This window comes from Thunnus thynnus, chromosome 7 (assembly GCF_963924715.1).
Source record: "Thunnus thynnus chromosome 7, fThuThy2.1, whole genome shotgun sequence".
NCBI lineage: Eukaryota > Metazoa > Chordata > Actinopteri > Scombriformes > Scombridae > Thunnus > Thunnus thynnus.
Genome location: NC_089523.1, coordinates 19064397 through 19087850, shown reverse-complemented (window position 1 = coordinate 19087850; position 23454 = coordinate 19064397). Strand labels below are relative to the sequence as shown.

Here is a 23454-nt window from a genome sequence, read left to right as displayed (position 1 = left end):
CACGAAGTGTACACCTAATCTAGACTGCTATAATTTCCTGTTGGACTCTCTTACGCTCCTTATTGGGGGAAAATGACAGGGTGGCAGATTGAGAGAAAGGGGAGGAGATAGGGGGACACGAGTGAAGGACAGGACAGAGAGGGTAAGACATCAGTGCTATGGGGTGCAGTGGGTGTCGGCCATATTTATTTTCAATTGTAGGTGTGGTGGCCCTGTATGCGGTTATCTAAGTTCCTCCTTTTTTTTTTTTTTTTTTACCTTGACCTTGCGCGTGGAGGGTATTTTCCAGTCAGCAGAACGCTTTATCTCTGAGAGCAACAATCAATAAGGATAATTAATGATGCCCGCCGCAATGATAGCCTCAGCAGTCATTACCAGGCATTAATCCATGCAGTCAGAGGAGGGTCAAGGCCGGCCGCATCGCTCACCTAGGGGCGGGGCGCAAATTAAAATAATCTACACACTGGCCGCTCTGTCAGGCCTTTTCTGATGCATTCACCTCTGTCGGACCATAATTAAAGATGGCCCATTGCTAGGTGGTGGGGCTTCAGGGTGACAATCCACTGCGATGTCTCTTTAATATACAACACTTAGCCCGGAGGATGACACTAACAGCAATCTGCAGGGACTCATCTCACCTGCAAGCGTGGGAGGGTGGGTGTTTCTTTTTTTTTTTTTTCCTTCTTCTTCTTCTTCTAGACATGCTGGAACATAAATCAAACGCACAACATGCAATTTTCTAATAACGCGGCGCCATCAGAAATGTGATTTAGCAGTAAATATAATTTGGTCTGGGTGTGAGACATATCAAGTAGATGTATTATCTTTGCAGTAACGCTGTGCTTAGAGAATGAAATATCACAAAGGCGTGTTTTAACAGGTGATCTTGGGATAACTCTGAAAACTGAAGACTCTTATAATGTCTTAATATAAGATATAACATTAGATGCTGTGATAAATGATGTTAAACAGACAATGCAAGAGATTTAACAGTTTGCCCAGAATGTTAAACAATAAGTTTAAGGAAAAATACAAATCATATGTAAAATGCAGCAGATAATGATTAGTGCTTATCACTCTCATCTAATCTTTTTTCATTTTTCAAGCAGAGAAACACAGGCACAGCAAAATGGCATCATCCACTCTTCTTCTTTATCTGCTTCTGATTGGCTGTAGCACCGCATCAGTGGGGAGGGAGGCTCTAAGTGCCCACCTTGTTGTCAAGGACGTTTACATTTACAGTTTAAAGTTTGGAGGAGAAATTCAGCTTGATTCCATAATTCATGGGTGACATTTTCATTGTACTTAAACTTCAGGGTAAAAATTGGAAATGTGAGATTTAATTTCCTGTAATGTTTAAATTACTTTTTTGCTTGGCCGGCGTCCAAAACGTGGGGAAGCGCCGATGGGCAGAGAAGAGATGTTTAAGCAGAGGTTGCTCTCACTGCCAGCGGAGAAGTGGAGAGAATCTATAATAATGAAAAATGCATTTATCCTCAGCTGCCATTCCTCCTTTTCTACTCTCTGAAAAACATTGCAGTGAAAATGCGTGTGCGTTAGTGAGACAGAGTAAGGAACAGACGGGTGACAAATTAAAGGAAAAACCTAGGCTACATAAAGAGTCTTAGTAAGGTGTTGGGCCACAATGTGCTGCCAGAACAGCTTCAATGAACCTTTGCATTGATTCTACACGTCTCTGAACTCTACTGGAGGGATGAACAACATTCTTCCAAAAGATATTCTCTCATTTGCTGTTTTGATGATGGTGGTGGAGAGCGCCGTCTAATACGTCAGTCCAAAATCTAACATAGATGTTCAATTGGGTTGAGATCCGGTGACTGTGAAGGCCATAGCATATGATTCACATCAATTTCAAACTCATCAAACCATTCAGTGACCCTTTGTGCCCTATGTAAGGGGGCATTGTCTTCCTGGAAGGGACCACTTCCATCAGGATAGAAATGTTACATCATAGGATAAAGGTGATCACTCAGAACAACTTTGAATTGATTTGCAGTGACCCTTCCCTCTAAGGGGACATTGGACCAAAACCATGCCAGCAAAATGCCCCCCAAAGCATAACAGAGCCACGGGATCCCCTCACTGTAGGGGTCAAACATTCAGGCCTGTGCTGTTCTCTTGGTGTACGCCACACATGCACTCGCCCACTCGTCGAAAATATGGTGAAGGATGATTCATCTGACCATATCACTTTTTTCCACATCTCTGTACAGCATTGTCTATGGTTTTTGCACCACTGAACTCTCAAATATGCATTCATCTTTCTAATGAGGGGTTTATGCACTGCAACCCTATTATAATATCTCTCTCTATGTAATTGTCGACTGACTGTTCTTGCTGACAGTCCGATCACGTCCTGCATTGACGTCTCAGTCACCTGAGGAAGAGTTGCTCTTCTGTTTTTCCTTACATATCACACTAATGCACAAGCATCACAGTCATCAAATGTGTCGACCATAATTTCTGACCCTATTTACTGACGTCTTTCCCATAGATCTAAATGCAGACGTAACTTTAGTCACTGTTCCTATTGAAACACCAGCCAGTTGAGCAGTCTTTGTGACTGAAGCTCCTGCCATCCGTGCCCCAACAATGAACCCTCTTTCAAAGTCACTTAGATCTTTTCCACTTGCCATCTTGATACAAAATCAGAATCAACTGGTCCTGCTCAGCATTGTTATACATGCCACAGAGCATGATTGGATGTTAGTTGCTTGATTGTACCATGCAGTGCACGTGTGTGGAAGCATCTGCATTCGTTAGGTTTCTCCACAGATTTATTCAGGTTTTTCCTTTAATTTGTCACCATCTGTATGTGTCACATTCAACATGCACACGCAAAGTGAAAAATAACTACATCAAAATCGAAAAACCTCAAATGTGTCGAGTTGGAGCTGTACTTATCCTAAATGATGAGGAAAGTCAAACCGCTCAAGAAGGGCGCTTGATGATGATTGACAAGCATTGGTTATATCTCACTCCCACGCATGATTACGCTGTCTTCATCTATCCTCCAGTAGCTCTCTCACCTTCAGTTCTGTTTGGTTAAAGTGAAGAGGCGTGCAGGCACAGCGTAAGACGTTTATGTGATTTCTATCAAGTCATTCTTGACTTCTCTTTTTCCGCCTTTAAATTTTCATCTGTTAAACTTATTACTGGTCAGGAAATAGAAGGGCCTAGAGGGTAAGGTGTGAACTCCCATAGCAGTGAATCAAACATGCACTCATACTGTACATGCACATACACACATGCTCTAGTAATGAGAATATGAAACATATCTGTGGAAGTGGGGTGAATTTAAGAGAAATCCTGAAATATTCCCTTTCAGTAAATGATGTCCTTACAGTATACTGAGTCTCCTCTGTAAGTATTTCTCCTGATTAGTTTCAGTGAAACCAGTTGCAGAGATAAATGTTTTATATGCCTATGTGGAGTAAACTCTGCCAGCAGACTTCAGGAATATGGCAGTCATGTTGAACATTTCCCAGCAGGCACTCTGGTCACCGTGACATTTATTTTTTAGCTTACTTTCACATCACTAGTGATTTAGACCAGCAAATTAAACACAAGAAGAGGCATAAATCTCTTCCTTGCTGGCCAATATACGCCTTTTCCAACAGTTTTTATAGTCTTCATTTCTCCCAGTATTGTAACTGTATACGCTCCCTAAATCCCCTCCCTAGATCCATAAACACACATCAGTTTTAATGTGAATTCTACACACCATACACAACAAAATGTAGTTTGTTTCTCAGTTGATTGTGCAGGTGAAAAAAGTCCCCCCACCCCCCCACCCCCCAAATAAGGTAATGGAGAATTACAGAGATTAGTGATATGCATATAAAGGGCTGTCAATCATTTAAAATTAATTCAGTAAAGCGTCGGATGATGTGATTGTTAGATTGCTGATCTTCAGACACGAGCCGTCATTAGGCAACGGAGATGTTTTGAGAATGGCTTCTTTATGCTTGTGTCCCATTCCTTTTCTGGTCTTACTTGGAAATTGATTGGCAATGATTAAGAATATAATTGGTGCAATGTTCATCCGGTAAGAAATCATCTTCCTGTGCTGAATGTCTTGGTCTTGAGGGGAAATAATCTGAGTACATTTGTAACATTTTTTTACCGCTAATATATTGCAAGGTCATAGGTTTGAAATAGTTTTCAATTGGTTTGATTTAGCAGTTAGACTGAGAGAGCTGAGTTTGAGATAATCATTTGTCTGCAGTTGTATATGTGTGTGTGTATTATCCTGCATGTACCTAGACGTGTGCTTGTTTGCGCCCCTGTGTGCACCCTGGTCTTGTCATCAGGTTAGCCAGTACGATTCCTGATATCGCTGAAACCTGCCAGCCGGTTAATTAGAGCAGGCATCCAGCCGCCCTGGCTTCATTTGACTATCAGCCACCAAGCCACTTACTCCATAATTTCCTGCCTGAATTGGAGGGCTTTACTATCGCTCACCCAGGCAGATTGGAAGTTTCCCTTTATCTCCTACATAAAGCCAGCATGCTACAACCAAACTAAGCAGGCCCGGCAGCAGAATGCATATACTGTACATTATGATTACAAGCTGGGGGTGTAAAGTTGAGACACAGGCGAGCTTCAAACCCACAGCAAACAAAAGATAGGATTGTTTTGCTGTCTGTATGTGTCGTGGAGAAAAGAGAGCTTTTTAAGTCTCAAGTTTGCTTTTTCAAGGCAAAACTCTGCATGTCGGTGTGTTTATTTCATATTGGTGATTACAAATTGTGTGTGTGTGTGTGTGTGTGTGTCCTTGTCTGACTGTGTGTACAGTTCGTACACGCCGTCGTCCACTGTGTCACACTGCCTTTTAACTTTTTATGGTTTTCTCTTCATTAATTGAAAACATGACGGGGTGCTCTCGGGGCCTGATGGATGGAGCAGGAGAATTGAGAAAGCCATTAGCTTTACTGGAATCACAGCCTGTCAAGCAGTCAATACACACTGCTTTATGTGTCTGCAAGCAAAGATGGAACAATTATCCCTTTTATTAGGCAGCCACGGCACGCACAGACACACGCACGTGTGCACGCGCACAGTAGCAGGCAAGAGGAGGGCAGCAATAACGATCAGCTAAAATCAGTCATTCATTACTGTCAAGTACACCTGACTCTCAGCTTATTAAAAACAGGCATAATAGGAGGAGGAAGATCGAAAAACTTAATTAGTAAACAATTGTGATTAGTAACCTGGAATTTGACTTTTAGAACAGTGTTATCTTATGTTAAATTAAATTATAACAGACACAGTTTGCATTTAATTTGTGTGTTTCTATATATACAGACTAACTGTTGTGAAATCTGTGTCTATAAAACACTCCACATGAATTTCTCTTTGCTACAAGCTCAATAAGAATCCAGATTAGTCTCAATCAATTAGCTGTTTTCAATTTTTATTGTGTTTTTAATGAGTGTTAATGCATGATAAGCACATGCAAATGCACTGTGATCGGGGGAAGCTATGAATACCACGAACAGCTACCCAGAGTGTCCCTCGCCTCCCAGCCCCTTGTGGAGGTCATGCCCCTCTCTGAGCAGCACTGAGCAGCAGGAGGTCACGAGTTCACGACCCAGGGGTTGGTTTAGTAATAGCAGGACACTGCGGGCTGTCTGTGAGGGGATGGCTGGGGCGGCGATCGATACAACAGGTATAGAAGCAGCGGTGAAAGAAGCCAAGAGAAGAGGTCTCTGAGGAGATCAGCGTTACCAGAACCTACACACCGCGGAGAACATGTTCACTTGTACAAAGAAACACACAACAACTTCGGTGGAATCTCTCATATATGAACCCAGTGATTGTACTGTAACCATCAAGATCGTTGATGTTAACATTACAGATAAGAACCCAAGCTCAATGAGAATCAGCTAATTTTATAATTTGAAGATTTTGAAGAACTCGGACATCCTGTTGTAAAAGGCCTCATGTTTGTGTGAGTTTTCAAGGGAGCGACTGAGAAGAAAGACAAAAACAAAAAAAAAAAAATCAGAAAAAGAAAGAGAGAGATAGAAGGAGAGTAAAAATAAAGGAGAGTGTGTTTTTTTTTTCTTCTTCCTCTCTGCCATTGCTATATAAGCAGTGGAGCACTTTACATAAGATTTATTACATCCAAGCAGAAATATTATCTTCTGCGAGTGCCATTCATCACCCGGGCTGTGAGACGCTGTGAATGATACCACCAAATTATGTAGATCAGCCATGTCTGAGGGGACGATTCAATTTGGTAACCTTGGTAACCCCAGGTACTCCGAACACCCCGGGTCCCCAACACTTAGCCATTTTGGCACATCACTTAGCAAGTTAGAAGAAACAAAAAATGCATCAGACACTTAAAGCAGGTTGTTCAGACATTAACACTGTCTGTGTGTACAATGCAAACAAACAAAGACATATTCAACACATGATGAATGGATGTGAGAAGAATACGCAGGTAGGACAGAGGTTAACAGGAAAAGGATTCAGTAGGCAGATGAACATCTGTTATTGACCTTTGGCCACAGGTCAGCTTCAGATGGTCATTTATGGTTTTCTGTGATTTGGTCAAGGACACTTGTTTGATAGTTGTTGACCAACACAAACAATTCGAATTCAGTGACTTCCCCAGGTATAGCTGGAGGGCACTGAGCCTTGAAATGTGATTTGTCAACCATTGCACCAACCCATGACAAGATTTTGCTGGTGATTGTATATTTTTTTTGCAGGCAAATCACATGAAAACTCCAGAACCAACAATGAATTGATCCCTCTGTGCCATAGACCTCCATTACTGCTCAAAATGCACAAAGTGTGTATTAATCTAAAGCTGAAAATAGTCCCCTACAAATTTACTCCTGTTTGAGTAATGTTTGCTTAAAATTTTAAAAAAAAAAAAATGTGTCCAGTTGTATTAGGAAATTTTTGAGCCTCTAATACAAAAAACAACAACAATATAACTATCTGTTTTTAAAAATGTATATCTTCAGTAAGGACAAATTGGCTTGGGCCTGAATGTAAATGTAATGTTCTTTATACTGTAGATACTTCATGGTTCCTCATATGGTTAATCTTTGAAAAGTCAATAGAGTCCTTGCAGAAATGCTATCCTTTATGTAATTATTAATTCCTGGATTTTTTAAATTTATTTGCAAAAACCTGAGTATAGAGCATTTCTGAAACAGTCACATTGTATTTGCATTATAGTTAACTTTTAACTTTCCTGTAGTCAGCTGTTGTCCTCCGGGGTTTTAAAAAGTCATATAGAGATATTTCTCTGCACATCCTTGATCAAAAACTGCCCACACAGTGAAACAACGGCAACCTCCAAGTCACAACCCCCTCTGGATACAAAACAGTTGATATACATATATTTAATTGTTTTGACCCAGATATTATAGGGCAGTTTCCTCTGCTGTTGTTCAAAGCGCCCATAAATGTTTTGTATAAAAATACTACATCTCTCTCTGAGCCCAGGTAGGTGTATCGTAATTACCAATCATCTCTGAGCGCTTCCAGAAACAGGCGTCTTTTCCCCCACTCACCGCCGTTTACTCTAGCGCTGAGCTGACTCAATTATGATGCAAAAGGGTGTTTTTGAAAAGCCTGGCTCATTTCTAATTAAGCCACACACTCATACCTATTTGTAGCTCATGTCCTGACATAATGCAAATGCTATGTAAATTAACTGCACTGATCTCCCGCTAGCTCCGCACTCAGAGCTCCTCGGAGACTAGCAGGGCATTTAGTCATACTTTATACTAGTTTGGTTTCTCATTGGCTGAAACACAGGCAGAGGCAGATATACTGATGGTTCAGCGAGGAAACAGACAGCACAGTCGCCTGCAAATAATTCTTTTAATTGTTTTCCATCTCCTCCCTTTCTCTCTGCTTGTCAACATATTGATCACTAACGATTTAAAATAGCTTGAGTCATCCCTTCTGTCTCTTCTTCCTGTGGTCTCTAGATGCCTTTACAGGCTACAACCTGCAACACCTCCAGCCTGTAGAGGAACCAGAGAGCTGTCTAGCCCCCCTCCCCACCCCCCCACCCCTTTACCGCGGCCCCCAGCTGAGCCTGTTTAGACAGCCCATTAACACGCTCACTCTGCCGTCACTAAACAACCATACAACGGCTGGTTAGGCAGCTGACTGACCGTATCTGAACGCCGTGAAGAGGTTATGGCCCTAAACGGGGCTCTGCTTTTGGCAGTGACATCAGGCTCTAACACTTAATATACTTCCTGGAAGGATTACAGACTCATTTCTCAGGCTTGGTTCAAGCTGCCTGGATGTCTTATTGAATAGTGTTTAATATTATGTTGTGCTGCCTTGAAATTTCAGGCAAAAACTATGCAATATTTGGAAAGAATAAAAGGTCAAAGTGGACTTTTTCCTTATTTTAGATAGAAGCTGTTGCATATTGTACATATTGTAAATTTCTCTGAGACAAATTCATGATCAGGCTATATAAATCCACAGAGAAGTGTATAAAAAGTATATAAAGCCACTATAGAAATAAACGGTCAATGGCACTTTGATGTCATGCTGTTATTCTCTGTATGATAACAGACATTTAAATTAAAGAGCATCATGAGGTTCAATCTTGACCTTCAAAATAGGTTATATCACAGATGGAGTTTTCCCAGTTGTCATCTGACTGTAATTTAATTGGTGAGGAGGATCATGTGATAGGATCGAAATGCTCCATAACAGCTACTAAATTTACCTTGCGGTGTGATTGTTTTCTCAACTAAAGAGAGTCATGTTTCACACACTACTGCTAACAATAATGTGAATTCTATAGACTACAATGTGGGAAATCATATGTTAGTGTAATTACTGGGGAATTGGACACATACCAAGTATAAAAAATCACCCGACAATGTTCACCGACATATATTCATAGTGAGACAAAGGCAATTTGTTAATGTATGCGTTGTGTTCAGTGAGCTAAAGGCGTAAATGTTTTTCAACCAAACATTATGAAAAGAACATGATCAAATTTCCCAAAAGAAGTTGATGCCATTACTTCTTCTCAGGCAAACAATTTCTTTTTCATATGAATCACTCCTGATTGTAGTTATTCTGGTTGCAAGCCACACACACTATTACACTGTGCCAGACCTTAGGCAAACATCATTCAAGTATTTTAGGATATTTTAAATATTTGAACAGCCAAAGCCTGTATTTCCAAAACAGAAAAAAGAAATAGAAATGCAATAATAGAAATCATTACAGTTAATCTGTCCAGGTCTAGACTTTGCTCTCTTGACTCATCTGTGCCACCAGTCATTTCTTTGTATCTTTGTCTCTTTTTTTGTTCTCTTTCTCCATATCTCTGTGTCTATGCTCAGCCCATTAATTGTGCCCGAACAGTGCCACATGCCTCAATGAAAATAAATTGCTTTTAATTTGGGCTTCCCTTTTTGCCACGGCCGGCATCACTTAATTTCATTAGCTCTGAACCTGTAGAGCGCTTTTTCAAAAGCGTCATCTCATGGACGCACTTGAAAATGAAAAGAAGCCCCTCTTTTTTTTTTTTCTCCCCTCGCTCCCTCTCTCCTCTCTCTGCGCTCCTCAATTAACAGAATCGTTTCCTTTCAACTAAAATGAATGTTATTGAAACCAATTAGCATGGACTGGAAAATCTCTCGTTAATGAGGGGAGTGTGGGTGAGTAAACAGGAATGAAAAGATGAAATTAGAGAAGAGGCTCTTCTTGTTGGCCTGGAATAATGACATGCTTAGTCGCCTAATTGTCTGGTGAAAAGCACCGCTGCGATAGTAACAGATTGCGGTGTTCATTAGGCAGCAATGGGCCACCTGCTGCTGGGGCGGCGAGCCCGCAGTCCCCGTACACGTGTTTATCCCAGGGGGCACTTTTTTTTGGACACAACGCTCACTATGAAAAGCAAATGAGCTTGCCAATATGCTGCAATGTTGTGTCCTTATTGCCAAGGCACAGAAGCATGATATGTCAAATCAAATGAAATGAATGAAACCCAATAGTGTGAAGCTGGAGGGTTTCCTCTCTTTTTTTTTTTTTTTTGATGATGTTGAGCGAGAAATGACCTATAAAAATACACGGGTTAGCAAAACTATGTAATTTCATTATAGATCCTAAAGATAAGTGTTCTATTCATCATTTCTGTTATCATAGCTCATCACAGGGCTCTTTATTGCTGCTTTTGAGGCCCAGTTTGTACAGAGTGTGAGGGTTGAGAGAGGGATAATGGGCCTCTAATTGCAGTGTGGATCATGTTGGGAGGGGGTGGCATTCTCCCAGCATTTATCCCCCTCCATGAAATATTTAATGGCTCGCCGGGAGAAACAAACTCTACACACATTCTCTAATTCATAACCTGGAGATAGTCTTAGACATGAGAACACAATGCATCCATATCTCGATCCCTCCTCTTTGTCTCTCTCAAGCTCTCTCGCCCCCATTATTCCTGACTACACAGACAGAGGATGAAAAAAAAAAAAAGAGAGAGATTTAAAAGTAGCCGCTCCTAAGTGTAATGTTAATTAATTCATAATTAATTCTCACATTAGGACTAAAACGGGGAGCACATATTCTTAAGCGCAGTGGGTTGCGCTGTTGCTTTGAGGCAAAATGGAGAGTGTGGATTTTAAAGAGCTATGACCCCTCGATGTAACAAAAAAATAACAAAAGTCATCAGCTGCAGCCTTTTTTCAACCATTTCTCTCTCTCAAAGCAGCGTGAACGTACATACATGCTTGTCTTTTGTGTGTGAGTGATTCCACTGACCGTGTATAAAATGTGTACATATATTTGTGTACGTGTGTGCACATCAACATTGTTTAAGTGTCATTCATGTAGTCTGGCACTCCCTTACAGACTTCCACCAGAATGCTAATAAGACCCATTGTTGCATGTTGCACCGTCTACAGCTGTTGGCCATAATTATCTTGCAGATAACTTAAAGGGTGTCAATTAAAACGCTGCTCTTTTTCACTGCCCTCATATATCGCCTGTGCCCCCCCCCTCGCCTGCAACCCGCTGCCTCTCAGGGAGTTATAGCAAAGGTTCAGGGTGAGGATAGAGGTGAGAGAGGGGAGGGTGAGGGGGGGTGAATCACTTTAGGATGTTTCTGTAAAGCTGAATTGTTGTGAGTAATTTGCATTAGATATAAAGATTCAATCAGAATCCAGTCTGGCCATGAACAGTGCCCTGATTTATATTATGCGGTCTCTCTGCTCACAGGTTGAACACATACGCTTTAACATTCATTCAATTTCTAATAAAAAGGGGTGAGACTGTCCCTGGGGACCCGGCTCTTTGGGGCAGGGTTTGGGTCTTCCTCTTGAAGAGGCTAAGCGTACCCTAGATGATCGCCCCACCCCGTTTACACCACATGCACCCGCCCTAACCCCTCCCCACTCCCCTCAGGGACAGAACAACCTTTGAACGCCGGAATTTGGCTTCACAACCTCTTCTCTGCACCACACAGCAGTGGTTTCACTAAAATATTTGTCTTTGTTTATGGTTGTTTACACTAATTGGAGATGCACATTAATAACCCAAATGCAACCTGGGACGGTGTTTTTTTATTCCTATCTTTAGCATCATTGTCTGATTCAAACACCTGAGGTACCAGGAGACTGGATCAGACTATATAGTTCATTATGACCTAATTTGATTAAAGATAGAGCTGATTAAGCAACATTGGTTTGATGCTCAGCTATAAGATACAACAGGAGAGATATAATCAGAGTTAGTAATAGATACATTTGTGATGTATTTGTGGGGTTCAACAGCTGCAACCAGACTGGCCGCTACAGTATGGTTATAGGCTTTTTAATGGAAACACAGATTACATTTTGAGTTATATTGTGTATTTTAAGGGTCTCTTGGGGGAGTTGGAGACAGGAAACAACACCTCTATTTTCCTTTCTGTCTCCCTGGAGATTCCCTCTGCTTAATTGATTTACTTTGTGCACAGTGACACGCCCATTCACACGTCCATCTGATCGCCAAGTGTCAGTGGCACGTGCTGGGATCCTTTCCCACACACACAAACACAGATGTGTCATCAGCCGCGACATGACAGCTTAGGCAGCGCTAATAAGAGGCTAGGGGAGGCTAAGCCTCGCCAAAATGATCATGGAAATATTATGCTGAAGCTTTTCATGAAATACTTGGCTTGCTGATTGTTATTCGGATGCAGTAGCTAACAGGTTATTTTGGTGAGAGAGAGTGAGCAAGCAAGAGAGACAGCTGAGAGACCAAGTGGGAGAGACAGAAGCCTCTAGTTACTGATTATAATGACAAACGTAAGTAGCATTCCAACCGTTTCCTGAATTTGTTTTGCCTATCTGTGTATTTTGGTGCCAAGCGCAGCACGCACGGTGCACAGGTAGGAGGAGTGGAGTAAACAGGTGGGGGGGGGGGGGGGTTATTCAGGTGAAGCAACGCAAAGCGAGTTGTTGGTGTTGCTGTGCTGAGAATAGATGTCTCAGAATGAAGTCTGTTTCTGAAGCAATGTCACTGATTTTAGAAACGAGCAAATTAAATTCTTTCAGCAAATGCACAGGAATAACGGAATAATGCTTAAAATATAAAGGAAGTATATTTAATCAAACACTTCCCAGCTAATAGATACATTTAAATTGGCATAGAAAATATAAAGTTAAATGTGATTAAAGGTGCAGTGTATAGTATTTAGTGGCATCTAGCAGAATGGACTCGGCAGAAATGGAATATAATATTTGAAAGTATATTGTAGAATTGTTGTGTGTTTGTTACCTTAGAATGAGCCCTTTATATCTACAAAGGGAGCGGGTCCTCTTCCACGGAGACCACCATGTTGCACCGCCATGTTGTCTACAGTAGCCCAGAACGGACAAACCAAACACTGACCCTAGAGAGGGCCTTTCCCGCCATTGCTGACTTCTTAGTCTCTCCAAGCATGATGTCCTTGTGTCGCCTATGCATGACAGGATCTGCACTGGGACATGTCAGCTATAAAACTTACCTCTTTACCAGTGCAGAAAATGAGAAAACCACAAAATATGATTTCTTTTTTTGAACCAAGAACATTGCTGAACATTGAACATTGCGAAGCGTCGTCATAGCAGTGTCATTCTGAGTATGTCAATACATAGCATACTTAGCATTTAGCTAAAAGCACCGTTAGCACCGCTAAAAGTACAGCCTCTCTCACTGCTGCTAACATGGCTGTAGACTCTGAGGGTGTTTTCAAACATATAGTTGGTTTGCTATGGACCGATTGTATGGATACTTTGGTTTCCTCTTTTGTTTTTTTTTTAATACATACACACACACACACACACACAAAAGAATCACTAAAAGCCACATGAGAACAATCTCTCTGCTTATTGGTTAGACATCTCTGGTCCTGAAGAAGCTCCTATCTGCCCAAATATCAATTAAGGCAACGTACTTTGTTGCTAGTCCAGGTCGAACCTTGATTCATTCTCCAGCAAGCTGCTAACAACTGTTAACTTTGCTAATTTGCAAACCGTACTTTGCTATGGGAGCTTTTTAGCTCAAACTTGCTAAGTACACCTTACAGTTGGGTCAGATGAAGGTCAGATCATGTTCCCACCACAAACAAACCACTACGGAAGTTATTTGTGACTGAACCAAGACTATTTCCTCTAAAGGATCTCGGCGCAATTGTTTTGGTCCGTGTCTGAGTACAATTGCTGTGCTGTTGTGTTCAGATCTGCACAAACGAATTGTACCAAGGGGGTAAAATGAAACCAGTGTCTGATTCAACCGGATTAAACAATGTAGGTTTGAAATCGCCCTTGGTCTTGTATAAAAATGGGAGGCAAATGGAGGGCAGTTGGGAAGCAGGGACAAGCATGTGACAGGTGAGGCACATGGGGACCAGGAAAGGCCTATAGGTATTGATGAATGAATGAATAAGGAGTTATTGAGGAGCTCATTGATTGTAAGCCAATTCAGGATTAATGGGTGCCAATAGGTTGTCTTGGTTCTTGAATAGTGGATTAGGGTCACAGGAGATGGTTACACTTAAGCAGTCCTCCTCTTCTTTCCTGCACTTCATTCACATCTTCCTCTTAATAATGCTTTTGTCTATTTGTAGGAGCGGTACAGCTAAAAACAGGCCAAATGTTGACAAGTTCTATTGTGTATCATCATTGAAATGTCCCTTTTTGTCTCCGGGATTTGTTTTGGCGAGTGCATGTTGTTTGTTGGTTTGTTCTGCCTACAGTTGTCAACTACACAGTAAGACTGAGAGAAGCTCTTTTAATTGTCAGACAGAAAGGTGGTGAGAGAGGCGACCATTAATGGATGTATGTATGAATAGGTGGATGGGTAGGCTACACATTTTTAATAAACTCTGAGCCCAAGCAGTTTAGTGTACAGGACTACAGTTTCAGAATATCTCATAGCTTTTAAACTTTATCTTGCACTGTGATTTGATAATCTAACTCTTACTTTCTGGTTCTATAATCTGACATTTCCTATTTAGCTCTGTATTTCCTCCTTCTGGAGTGTACAGAGGCAAGAGGAGGAAACTGGGGAACTGTTGTACTGAATTTGATTGGAAGGAAGTGTTTCTCTATACACTCTCTCTTTGACCCGAGGAAAACAATTATTGTCTCCCTCTAGCCCTCAGCCCCCTGTCAGTTTCCTCAGCTCATTCAATGCTGTAGCTGTTGCCTTTTTAGCCACGTCAGTAGCATGACGCTATGGGTGGCAATGTGGGTCTTCCAGTTTGGACCAGACTGAAATATCTATTGGATAGATTGCTGAGAAATTTTATACAGACATTCATGGTCCCCAGAGGATCAAGCCTACTGTCTTTGGTGATCCACTGACTTGATTTCATTCAAGGTTCTTAGACGATGAATCCTGTTGACTTTGGTGATCTCCTGACCTTTCCTCTAGCATCACCATGAAGCTCATATTTTTGTCTTGAGTGAAATGAAACTATTGGATGGATTACAATGCAATTTGATGCAAACATTCATGTTCCCGTCAGGATGAATTGTTGTCATTATAGCTGCTAACATGAACATGTTAGCATTATTATCATTGTGAGCATGTTTGCATGTTAACGTTAGCATTTAGCTAAAAGCAGCACTCTGCTTAAGTACAGCCTCACAGATCCGGTAGCTTGGCTGGAGACTCTTCTTGTTCTTGGACATCTTGTAATTTTGCATACATGGTCACAAAACAATACTGTTAGTTTGATTAAAGTGGTTTAGATATTGCATTACTTTATTCTGTCCCGAATCATAATGGATTTTGTCTTGTCTGGTCTTTGCTTTTATAATTCCATATTTAAATTGTAACAATATGAATCTGAAAACATATTATTGAATTATGCTGCTCCAAGAATGTTTTTTTTAACTTATCTGATAACATGCAGGCTTAATGTATCATGGTACATTGCTGTTTATCTGAGAACTTTTACATCTGGTAGCTGAGCCATTATCCACTCCAAATACACTTTGACTCTGTTTTAACCACAAATAGGATTTGGAAAAATAACATTGTGATTAATGCATGCTAACTACATAATAGAACTTAGAAATGTAATTAACAGTAACTTCCTGCACCTAATTGGTATAGCTCTGTTATTCATTAGATTCCACTGAGGACAAAATATGGGATATTATATGCATATTAGAGACATTACTTTTTGATGTTAGGAACACAGCTTAAAGAGCACCATTTATTATTTATTGTCTCTTTTGTTTTCACTCGGGATTGCAGCGGTGAATACAGCAGTTAGTGTTAGCACTACTATAAGCTTCTAAAATGGCAAAGCTCTGATTGGAGGCTGTTGGTCATTATAAGATGGTGCAGTGGAAAAAAGATGAAAAACTGACTGATGCGGAGACATTCAGTTTGTCAAAAACAAACTCACTGATACACAGACAAACTGTGTCTTTCACTCATACATTCTGTTTCTTTCTTTTACACAAAAACACATACAGGACACGGGGAAAAGCTTTAGGGAGAATTACTGTAATAATGTAGGTTTGTTGAAAATTGTCAAATCTATAGTACTAAGACTTTTAACTCCTTCCCCTCAACCTCAAAAACAAGAGAAATGCTACAGTGTTAACTTGGATGTGTCAGAATGAAGACTTTCAAATGAAACTGAGCAATTTGAGCCAAGAGCCACAGAAATACACATGGATTCTTTAAATATTTAAATGACTTCTTAAAGTCAATTCTTATTGCCCTCATACAATTTGATATTGTGTATTTAAATTTTCTTTTTATTCACTGACTTAGAGGCTGCATTCATTTAATTTAGTGCATTAATGTGTTTTTTTTTTCTCTCAGACTTTCTCATTTGTGTTCCATTAGGTCTGGATCACTGCTCTCTCTTCGTAAACTATCTGACACCTGAGTGTCTCCATTACCGCAGAGGCTTAAGCAGAGGAGGCGGTAGGTCTTGTAATATTGCACAGCAAGTGTGTGTGTGTGTGTAAGGTTCATGAAGACAGATTGACCATATACTGGGGGAAGAAACAAGAAAAACAAGAAGAAAAACCTAAGTATACTGTACTTGACAGAGGGACTGCAGCTTTCAGGTCACTATGGTCAACAAGAAACCCTTCTCACTATGCCCTTCTTCTATTATTTAATTCAGTCACCACCTACTAATATTACAATACAAATACTCTGTAAGGCAGCTTTATATTGTGAGGAAAACATCTGACCACCTGTTACCTAGACTGTCTGATTTAAAAGGGTTAGTGGGATGTAATATACAGGAGGAGAGTACAATGTGTAAACTTTTCCCAAACACATTTTCTTCTTGGGAAACTTGTATTGAACTAGAGAGTGAAACAATAAGTTGGCTTAAAAACAGCCCTGAAGAGTTTGTTTTCTGTCTTCGTGGCGACACTGTGTGACCAAAAAAAAAACAAAAAACACAAAAGGTAAGAATTTTAGGTGGGCAAGAAAATGCCAAATGGTGCTCATCTACATTTTTTGAAATGAGCAGGCTTCTCCCTGATGGCGCAAGTTCATAACGCACACGCTGTCTCACTTCCTGTCTCAATCTTTTATCACCTGCTGCAACAAATGTCCCATGCAGGACAGTGGCCTGATGGGAAAATGGGAAATGGCCTATCATCAGGCTAACAGGGCACCACAGTCCACTAATCAGATCAGGAAGCTGGGTGTGTGTGTCTCAGAGAGCGAAAACGTGCATGTGAGAGTTTGTGTGTGTGTGTGAGGTAGGGGTGGCCTGTAAACTCAGCGGAGCGCTAATGGCAGTCATGTTTCAGGAGGTGGCGGGCTGCAGAGTTTTAGGCATCACTCGGACCCAGCGAGGGGCCTTTCCGGGTCCGTGTGTGCTGTCGTCTGAGCGTGAGTCAGCTGGCCGTAGAGGAGAGTAAATATTTATGTTCAAGAAAGGAAACAAGTATTTCCCCTCCCCAGCTGTAGAACAATAATTCCCTCCTTCTCCTGCTCTCTGTGTCTGCTTCTCAGAATAGCAGTAATTATCACACTTCCCTGCATTCATTCGAGGACCTCATTGTCCCAGGCAGCTAACGGGCAGGCCGACCACTAAAGAAAAAATACAGTTGATTACGTACTCTTGTCAGTTAAGTCATTTAATGGCCCATACAGTTGATTTTATATATATAAAATATCATATCTTTAAATTTATTATTTTTGTACATAGTTTAATGCCTTGCTGGGATCATGCTCAGAATGATAGTTCTGAAGTTTATTTTTATAAAAGCAGCTGCAGTCGTTCTGAATTCATGCACATACATACATTACTTATTTAATATTAAGTAATCACAATAATGGAATGCACCATTAAGAGTCAATTTAAGTCTATTTCATTTATATAGCTTAAAATCAAAAATCACAAATTTGCCTCAGAGGGTTTTGTAATCTGTACTCTCTGTCCTGCGATTTGGATGAGGAAAAAAAATGTTACTGGGAAAAAGGGGGAGAACCTTGGAAAGAGCAACCCTGGGGGGGGGGGGGTCCCTCTTGCATAACAGGAGGATATGCAACAGTATGTACAGAGAAACCCTTCAGTTAGTGAGGTTTGACAGATTTATCAAACATTATATGATGATGTAAGCCTTCATTTTGATAATGAATCTTAAAAATCACGAGAAGTGTTTATACAGCAGTGATATCAAAAACTCACAGTTTGTTGTTACAGTCCATGTTGGTAATTTGTCCTTCATGAGGAACAGCAGTTGTAGTCAGCTGGAATTCATGTTGTTACATTAGGTCCTAATGTTCATATCCAAAATACGCATTTTTACTATCAAATACTTGTATACTTGAAAGTTTAAATGTTGGCGGGTTTGTCCTTCTATAGAAAGCAGCTGCAGTCATAATAATTTGAAACTGTAATCCGTACATGATTCATTACTGAAAGAAGTAATCAGATTACCGTAATATCCTTCCATGCATTATTGAGAAAGAACAGAATGGAAGAGAAACCTTTCAGTCAGTAAGGTCATGACAAAATTGGTCAAAGCCTACAGGATCATGCAATCCTCTAACAGTGAAATCAAAAACCTACTGTTGTTAGAGGATGAAAGTAGTTTAACAAAATAATCTGAACTAAAGGTCACTGATGAAGACTGGGAGATGCAGATGAAAGCTCTGGAAAAAATTGTAACTGCACTTTGATTAAAGATAACTTTGTCAAGGGTCAGTTCTATTGTTAAGATTTTTAGTTTGTTTTGTTCTCCATAGAGAGCTTCAGCTGTGAATTAAAATCGGCCACAATGTTTTTTAGTGGTGACAAGTTTTCATGAAATACTGACTTTGAAATTGTAATCCCTCACACTATTTAGCACTGAAAAAAGTAATCACATTACTGTAATGCATTACTGAAGAGGGAAAGAAAAAGAGCAGGACTAAGAGACAAGTTGTTCAAGTTCAAGCTGTGCCGTCTGTACATCCTGCTCTCTCTCTCTTTTGTGACAAAGCAATATTCACATAATAATATCTGATTCATAGCTACACATAAAAAACAGTGGCGCATAAACCACAAGAGATAATACAGTCAAAGTGTAGAGTCTCACTTCTGTTGATATTATCATTTCTACTTAAACTGCTGATTGTTTGTGAAAGGAATACAAAATCAATACTATGTGCCGTCAGAGGAGGTTGTAAAGACAGAAAAAGCATTTTGCTTTGAATAAATAGCCCTCCCTTTCATAACAATCAGCACATTGATTGGAAAGCCAATACCACTCAGCCGGCCGGCTAACCAGAGAGATGAGGGAGCGGCCAATAAATGATCAGAATTAAGGCTGGTTTGAGGTGACTGAACCAATCAACGCAAGCCCATGGGAAGCCAGGACAGATTGTGGGATGGTGACAGGATCAGATCAAGTGCACATGATGTGCGTATGAGGTGCTGTCACTCAAACACACACACACACACACACACACATACACACAAACACATAAGCATTAGTGTCTAAAAGATCCTTGATTCTGACAAGCTGATAAATCAACATTATAAAGCTATCCTGTCTCTGTGTGCGAATACACACACACACACACAGTCCACGGGAAAATATCATCTTATTTACAATAACCTGACACTCCACTGTGGTGAAAATGGTATTAGATTCTTGATGACAAATAAAGAGAGTGAGAAAGAGAGGTAGAGAATGACGGGAATGTCGGGATGGGGGTTTTCTTGGAAGCTGCATTTTTTAGTATGCATGTTGATCCTGTTAGGCTGAAATGCAATAACAGATTCGTAGGTCCGCTCCACAGGAGGAAAGACCCTCCCAACTCTCTCCGACTACCTTCTATTTATCATCCACACATTGACTGTCGCTGGAAAGAATATATTGCTTTAAAAAGTCGCTGCTGTAATAGCATTTATCTAATTTCCATAAATTTTCATCGGGAATTTGATATTTTCTTCATGGGTGAACAACATAAACTATTTAAAGAGGATGCTGGTGTGGCAAACTTTTCCTCCCATCCTTAAATTTGCTTTTGGGTCTTCCCTTTTGATGGATTTATGGTAGTCAGTGTAGGAGGGATTCACATACTGGGCAGTTTGAGTAGCATACAAACACACACACACACTCATCACAGTGTTCACAACTCTGGATGTCCCTTACATAAATCATTTACTTTTACTGTCTGATCTAACTTCTTTCACAGACTAACAATCTATTTATTAAATGATACTAATAAATCTCTAGTTTGTTTCTCAAGCGCTGAAGTCATCTGTGTGACCTACTTAACCTGTTGTTTTGTTATATTTCACAGTAGATGGCCATAACATGAGATTCTAATTGATGAGACTGATGTTAACACATACAGCTTATCTGTTTTACAACAAGCTCTCACACCTAAATGACAAAATAGGTCAGCGCATTTTATGATCTGCCACTTCTGTGGTCGAGGTTTGTTTAAATTTAGGCAACAAAAACTACTTTGCAAAGGAATCTGAAAGATAGTAGTCATGGCTAAAAGAATCTCAACAGTGGTCTTCAGTGTGAAAAGACATCTACTTCCTCAGACGGTTTGTGGCGCATTAAGGCCGTGTTCAGACAGGCAACAGCATTGCATGACAAATACAGCTCCCCTCATTCATTTTAATGTGACCACTTGGATGGTACAACCACTTGTAGTCATCCAGTAAAAACAATTAATCTGGCTCAAATTTTGACATGGAACCTCTTCTTATGTTGGTCAACTGAATACATCCAAGCCCATTTTCTTGGTACATTACTTTGCAACATGAACGCTGTTTTTCTACTATTCACTTGGCAATAGTTGCGAAGGAGGATAAAATGTCTGCCGCTGTAATAACTTTTTTTCTGTTTAAATCTTTTTTTATTAAAGAAGCAGTCGTAGAACACATTCAATATTACACATTTGCCCTCACTTTAGGGTTAGGGACAGACAAACAAAAAGAAGAGAAAAAAAAACAAAAGAAAAAAATTAACAAAAACAAAAAACATGCACACAACGATCCCCTTTCCCACCCCCTCCCCACCTCCCAGGACTTTACATCCTGTCACACCATCAATTTCGTACAACTAATCAGTTTGTATTGGAGAGGGGATGCCAAATCCTGTTGAACAGTTTCAGTTTGTTTATTAGAGAGAGCCATATTCTCTCCAGGTGAGAAAGTTTTACTATTTCTTCCAGTCATAATTTGACAGATGGGACCTCTGCCTTTTCCAACAAACATTAAAATAAGTTTCTTTGCTATGATAAGTGCATAAGATAGCAGTTGTTGACATTTATTAAGCAGGGAAAACTGATCGATGAGACTCCAAGCTCCACCAGAAGTGGGTCAGGTTCTGTTACTGTATGCAGCATATTTGATCAAATTTGGAATATGTTAGTCCAAAATAGAGTTAACTAAGGCCAGAGAACATAACTGTGGAGAAGAGTGGCTACTTCAGTATGGCATTTGTCACACAGTGGGGGTACATCTGGAAAGAGTTTGTGTAACTTTGTTTTAGTGTAATGAAGTCTGTTGATGATCTTAAATTGAATAAGACAGTGCCTTGAGTTGGCGGAGCATTTGTGTATGTTCTCCAGAGCCTTATCTCAAAGATCAGCATCTATCTCTGTACCCATCTCCTGTTCCCAGTGTGTTTTTATATCCTGCACAGAGGGTGAGGTTCTGAATAATAATGAGTTATAGAGTAAAGATAATGATGTCATTCCCTGGCTCCCGTCTTATAACCTGACACACCAGATGGTTTGTTACGCAGAACCATCTGAGAAGTCGTCCATGGAAACTGTTTGGAAAAAGGCAGGCACTTTCAAAAAAATACTTGGCAGGTGATTGGATGAAATATCTGTCTATCACCGTCTTACCTTGCGCGGCAGCTGGAGTCGCGATTGGTCAGACAGACACAAGCGCAGAACTTGAAGCCTGACAAGATGGATTCTCTCGTGATGACTTCAAACTGGACTTCCTGGATCACATTTCATTGTCTCACATTTTACCTGATCACATCACAGCCCCACTAATGTAGCTCTTGCTTTAATTTAAAGCAAGACACAAGTAGTACGGGAGAAATAATTTGTTGTTGCATCCAGGGCAATGAATTACCACTAAGCCTTGTGTCTATACAAGCTACTAACAGGCTGCAACATACATTCCTTAACACTATGAACTGCCTTCCAGGAGAGACTGTGTAAAGATATGTGCTATTATCCACATATTTAAACAATAACACATCACCCTTTTCTCTATGATGGCCAGTTATTCCAGCTTTTCATAAATCGGCCCTTACGTGAAACCCCTATGAGTCCAACTTGTCTTCCATAGTTCCCTCAAGATGGGTGGTGGGATCTTCTCTTGTGCGTCGTTAACTGAGCACTGACTGCTCATAGCTTGCCATTGGTTTCAGTAATTTAGGTTAACATACAGTATAAACAGACAGACAAAAACAAAACAAAAATACTTCAGGCACAAAGGTCATCATTCATTGTCAATCATAGTCTCAGCAAAGTAGTTATTCGCTTTTCTGCAGCACGCCAACATTCTTACGTTTGTTTTTCCTTCCTCTTCCTGGCATTCATATAAGATAAGACCCTTTTTCTTCACGTTCACAACCAATCAATAGCACAATGACAACCATGTGACCGTGACTCTTATATTTAACCTGTTTGTAGCGTCTGCATGTAATGCACATGATTTCTTTATGTTGTGTGTGATGAGTGATGATTGGGCATAGTAAGCATAAACCTTGTGATTAGAATTAGATCTATGTAGCAGCGCGTTAGATTGATGTTCTTAAATGATAGCCGCATTAAGCATGACTGGTTAGATGTTGATAGTAAAAGCCAGCAGCCCAGTACCCTATGAAGCAGGCGGAGAACAGTGCTCCATCAAAGACCTCAATCCCGGAGAATGTCATTATATCTCCCTACAAGCATCTATGTCCAGATGGCCCCCAACCTGCTGCTACCACCATCAACAAGAGGCTCAGTTTGTGGCACTGCTCACATTGTATGGGTTTGTGTATGCATTACACTTCAGTAAACAAATCCACTAATATTCTTCTCACCTTAGAACAAATAAATGAGAAAATTAGATTGTCTTTCAGTGATACAGAGAAGCTAGCAAGCCGTGGCATGTTTCCAGACAGTGTGAGATGCTGCAGAAGGCCTTGACCAGGACTAAGAGAAGGTGAAAGGACCACGTTGCACCCTGTTTGGCATCTTCACACTTGGTTGTCAGGTTGGAAATTGATTTCAGGATTTGAATGCAAACTTTCAAGGGTCATCAAAACCCTGCTCTTGGCTACCTCTGACATTTTAACCCCTTACAGTGAGCCAGAGCTCAGCTATAGATCCTCAGGCATGGCTCTCTTGACTGCTCCCAATTCTAGGCTAAGGGCAGAAGGTGAGAGAGGTTTCACTGTCAGGCCCTTTAAACTCTGGAAAGCCTGCTAACTTTAGGCCGGTTAAATCAGA

The 23454-nt window shown here is 40.5% G+C and overlaps 1 protein-coding gene across 4 annotated transcripts in view; it reads left to right on the top strand.

The window, feature by feature from the left end:
* rsrc1 (arginine/serine-rich coiled-coil 1) overlaps nt 1-23454 on the top strand; it is a 227082-nt gene that overhangs the window by 36638 nt on the left and 166990 nt on the right. For 2 of the 4 annotated variants that reach the window (XM_067594742.1, XM_067594743.1), the window contains one exon: nt 16360-16440. The exons of 1 other annotated variant lie outside the window; for it this stretch is intronic. In XM_067594742.1, coding sequence (XP_067450843.1) covers nt 16360-16440 — 81 coding nt within the window. Of the gene's footprint in view, nt 1-6743; nt 6827-16359; nt 16441-23454 lie in introns of all 4 variants that reach the window. One more of the 4 variants, XM_067594745.1, reaches the window with a different exon arrangement.